The sequence below is a fragment of the Delphinapterus leucas genome, chromosome 16 (assembly GCF_059928025.1).
Source record: "Delphinapterus leucas isolate spDelLeu-1000000601 "Yukka" chromosome 16, BTC_Dleu_Yukka2, whole genome shotgun sequence".
NCBI classification, from domain to species: domain Eukaryota; kingdom Metazoa; phylum Chordata; class Mammalia; order Artiodactyla; family Monodontidae; genus Delphinapterus; species Delphinapterus leucas.
Window position 1 is genome coordinate 73,664,363 of NC_143144.1, and position 4,681 is coordinate 73,669,043.

The 4,681-nt window shown below is 62.0% G+C and overlaps 1 protein-coding gene across 1 annotated transcript; it reads right to left on the bottom strand.

Annotated features, from left to right (window-relative positions):
* Positions 1 to 341: 341 nt before the first annotated feature.
* VAX1 (ventral anterior homeobox 1) lies at positions 342 to 4,346 on the bottom strand. Its single transcript, XM_022569512.2, has 3 exons — positions 4,106 to 4,346; positions 2,758 to 2,945; positions 342 to 908 (listed from the first exon to the last, which is right to left on the bottom strand). The coding sequence occupies exons 1-3, from the start codon at positions 4,344 to 4,346 to the stop codon at positions 342 to 344; spliced, it is 996 nt and encodes a 331-aa protein (XP_022425220.1).
* Positions 4,347 to 4,681: the final 335 nt, after the last annotated feature.

Below are 4,681 nucleotides of genomic sequence, written 5' to 3' on the forward strand. Positions count from 1 at the left end.
GCTCTGGACTTAGAACCAGACTTTACCCTCCAGGGCCAGGCACTGGTTGGGGCATCAGGTTGGCTAACTCGGGCTTTCCCCTCAATTCTTTGGATTCTCCTGGATTCAGAAGGAAGTTGGGGGCGAAGGGTGGGTGTGGGAGGACACAGAGGAACGGTAGGGGGAAAAAATAGCCCCAATGGGGTAATATTGGTAGCAGAGCCTGGTGGGGAAGGAGAGCTGTCAGAGGCCTCTTGGGAGCCGGGAGCCCATCGCAGGGGCCCCGGGTGCCTAATGCGCGGGAATCCATAAATATCATCACGATAGATACTATAAATATAAATACAGGAAAACACTTAAGATCAGTCCAGCGCTTTTTTCTCGGCCCCTTCTTTATTGTTGGTCCGGGAGTAAGGCTCGAAGGCCGAGGAGCTCAGGTATCGGGCGGAGAGTTCTTGCAAATTCCCGGCCAGCGAACCGGCCATTGTCAACGGGGCGGAGGAAAGGCGGCTGGCGACGGATCCGAGCAGCGAGGGCACGGGCAGGCTGAAGAGGCCGTGGCCGGCGGCCGGTGCGCCCGCGTGCAGTCCCCCTGGCCCAGTGGGCCCGGTGCCCGGAGCGCCTCCCACGGCCGGCGGGTGCGGGGACGCGGCGCCTGCGGGACCCGGGGCGGCGGCGGCTGCCGAGCCCGCGGCAGAGCCCGCGCCCAGGGCCGGCAGGTTGGGCCCGCGTAGCGCCGAGCCGATTGCGCCTGTGGCGCATGGCGGCAGCAGCGCAGGCAGGCCGGGCGGCGACAGCAGGCGGCCCTGCTCCAGCAGCCGCAGCACGCTGCACGTGGCCGCCGTCTCCGACACCACCGAGCGCAGCTCCGAGTCCTTGCCTTGGTCCTTCTTCTGCTTCGTGCGCCGGTTCTGGAACCAGACCTTCACCTGCGCGCCGGGCGCAGGGAGGGTGGGAGAGAGGGACAGAGGGAGACGGGCGTCAAGGGGAGCGGGCTCCCGGAGCGCGAGGGCTCCAGGGGGCCCTCCCCCAACTCCAGCCAAAGCCCCAGTCCCAGTCCCAGCCCGAAGTAGGGCCGGGAGCTGCGGGGCGGGTGGGCGGGGCGGGAAGTCAGGGCCGCCAAGAGGGGGACACAGCTCCCATACGCAGGGCTTCCGGGTCATGGAAGCAGGCCTAGGCCAGCCTGGGTTACAAATAACAAAGAAATAAAAATGTCCACGACCCTAACTGGAAGGAAGACCAGAAGTTATTTCACTGGGCTGCCGCACTGCCTGCAGCGGGACTATGGATCAGTGCTGCATAAAAGCCCGCGTTTCCAGGAGAAGGTGTAAGGCCTAAAGGATGCAGTTCGGGAAGTGGGAAGTGAGGGTGAATGGGGAGGAGAGTGGCCCAAGTGGCTCGAATTTAGCCCCAGAGCACTACTCCTGTTGAAGGCTACGAGAGGCTACTTCCTGCTTGTTAGGGTCAGATTGACTATCTACTAGCAGCAAGCAGGCTATAGACTGAATAATTGGTGCAGGATGAACTTTATAGGCCAAGCTTCCTCACCACCAGGTGGATCGAAAGGTCTGAGTGATACCCTTAATTTATAACTCAGCTGCTCTCCATCATGAACTTTGGAGTCATGGGAGGAAGTCAGTAGGCTGGAGTGGACTAAATTCTCTCCGTCAACCTCCCCTCTTACTTCCTGTTCTCCCTTTGCCCCTCTTCAGGCCTAGCTGGTGGCCCAGAATGGAGTTTGGCAGCTCTAGGGAAAGGTTATTCTGTCTAGATTTTGTAAACTAAGAGGGATGGTGGCAGAGAGAATAGGGAAAAAGCTACCATGCCAACTCAAATTCGAACATCCAGTATGTTCTGTCCTTGGTTCTCAGCTTTCTGCCCAGATCCCATACCTAAAATGCTCCCCACCCACTTCAGGGCTGGGCACAGGTCAAGGGACTGGTCCTCAGAAAGAAATATGCCTTTCGTAGGCCAAGCTGGTACCATGCCCTGGGGAGGCCCTAAATGATCCCTACAACACAAAGCTCTCAGGCCGTAAAGTGCTCCTGGGCCCAGAGTTCACGCGGTCAGCCCCGGTAGCATCATATGGATTTCATGTAAAGGAGAAGACCTCAAGTACAATTGTCAGTGCTGGCTCCCAAGGCCCCAGATCTGCTTCCCATCCCATACCTCACACATCACTGGCACTTAAGACAGGGTCTCCTAGGTGCCCACAGTGGGTGCTCAGGGCTGGGAATGGGGCTGAGTCCAGCTCAAGACCAGGGAAAGCCTTAAGCATTGGGGCAGCCTGGTCTGCAAAGGCAGATCTCTGGAATATGCAACTTTTTGATCCCTAGTTGTCACCCACGCTCTGGAACAGGGGGCTTTGGCCCTAGCCCCATTCTTGCTAAATGGGCCTGGGTGCTGTGTAAGGCTAGGGTCTCCAGAGGGGGTGTGCCTGGAAATCTGGCCAAAACGTGACCAAAACAGGGGCAAACATTGGTTCCTCCAAGAGCAGAGACAAGCAGGGAATTCTCAAGACTGGGGTCCAAAAAGAAATCCAAAAGGATAGGATTTGGGGCCTCCTGGGCTAGAGGCCAGGAAGATTTGGGGTGGAGGGGGAAAGGGATGGCTTAGGAAAGGGAGAAAGCCTTCGCCCTTTCTTCCCCATCCTCCTTATCTTCTCTGCCTCACCTGGGAAGCTCTATCCAGAGTCAAGCTAGGTGGTGAGGAAGAGCTGGCTGGGGTGAAGGGGCAGGAGACTGATGCTGAGCTGTGTGCAGCCCGGCCGCTGAGTACCTGGGTCTCTGAGAGGTTGAGCTGCCGAGCGAGCTCGGTTCTCTCCCGGCCCACCACGTACTGGCAGCGCTGGAACTCCATCTCCAGCCGGTAGAGCTGCTCCGCGGTGAAGGAAGTGCGCGTCCTCTTGGGCCGATCCAGGTCCAGGCCCTTGGGCAGGATGATCTCTCGGATGGACCCCTTGGCATCTGGGGAAGGGGAGATAATCAGGCACAAGAACCCTCCTGCCTTCCTCCACCTCCCCTGGCCCGAGCTGGCTTCTGGGACACAGTCACCAGCAGCCAGCAGTCCGGAGGTGGGAAGTCGGGCTGGTGGGCCTGCAGCCACAGCCGGGGAGCAAGGACGCTGTATGTGCTTGGGGGGTGGTGGGGGGACTAACTCCACACAGCTGATGGGAAGGGGAATCGGACTTGGCCTTTGTAGAGCCCTCCGAACAAGGGAGAAAGAAAAAATCAATTCCAAATCGGCTGACGTTCCTTTTGGTCTGGGGGCCTCGGCTGCGTGGACTGGGTCCCCTGTAGCTTGAGGGTCCTCGCACTGACCAGCTCAGATCCTGCCGGCCCCAGCTCTGGAGCATGTTGACCAGACCGCACTCCGGCGGTTCCCACCCCCATCCCGAGGTCTCCTTCCCTCCCGAACCAGGGCGGCGGAAGGAGGAGGGACCGAGTCGGAGCCGGCAGGGCCTGGCGATCAGTTGGCGGGGGCGGCGCCGGGCCGGGGCCGGGCCTCACCACCGCCACGGCCGGAGCCGACCGCACGCCGCGCAGTAGAGCGGGGTCGAGGCCAGCACTAAAGCGACATCCGCGGCCTGGCAACCCAGCCTGGCTGCTTCTCCCAGCGTTGGCGGCCAGGCCCGAGCGCGGCGCCGGGCCCCTTGGCCCAGCGCGCCAACTGGCCTGGCCGTGGCCGGCGGTCCGCTACTGTTCTCCAGCGCCCGCGGCCCCCTCGGACGCGCTCAACTCGCCAAGGTGCGGGAGCCCGCGAGCGGGCTCCCCGCAGGTCCTCCGGTCCGCAGGATGCTAACAGGTCCTCCAGAGTTTGCGGCTTCTTTCCCGGGTCGGAGGCCGCAGCCTGGATCCTGGGCCCTCCCGCAGAGTCCCTCGGCTACCCCAGCAGCCAAACCGGCGGGGCCTCTCGAGGCTTGAAGGGATCGAAGCTCCTGGAGAGCGCGCGTCCCAGGTGGGAATCCCCAGCGGCTGGCCGCACCCGGGACGGGGAGGGCCAGCAACTTTCTACCTAAGTCCCAGGAGGCAAACCCACCCGGCCTGCCGGGGTCAGTGGCGGCGCGCAGCTCGAGCCCCTGAGTCGCCCCTAAAGAACGCCCCCCGCAGCCCTGCCCCATTCTTACCTCGGACCAGGATCCGGCGGCAGTAATCCGGATCCGCGGTTGAATTGGATTTACTTTTGTTACAATCTTCCGCGGCGCCCGACGCAGAGAAGGCGCCCTGCGGTTCCTTGAGGAAGGCGGCAGGGAGGCTCCCCTCCGCGCCCTTGCTCTCCCGGCTCTCCTTGTGCGCGTTCTTCGAGACCCGGGCAGCCTCTGCGTCCGAGTGGCACCGAACGTCCATTTTGTCTCGCTTCCCGAACATAGGAGAGGCAAGAGAAACAAAAAAAAAAAAGGGGGGGTGGGGGGAGGAGAAAAAAAAAGCAGACGGGAGACAAAACCGCTACAATGCAGCCCCTACGCTCGGTCCGGAGAGAGGCAAGCGGCAAGAATGAATGTCCCCGCGGGGCGGCTGCGGCGGCCGCGGGCAGGTCAGCGGCGACCGCCGAGTGGCGCGCTCGCGGAGAGGCGGCGGGTCTGGTCGAGGATCCCGGTGGAGCAGCGGCGAAGCCGCCTCGTCAGCGCCCGCGTCCTCTGAGCACGTCCACTGTCCCCAGCCTGGCGATCAGGTAGCGAGCAGCGCAACTCCGAATTGCTGCG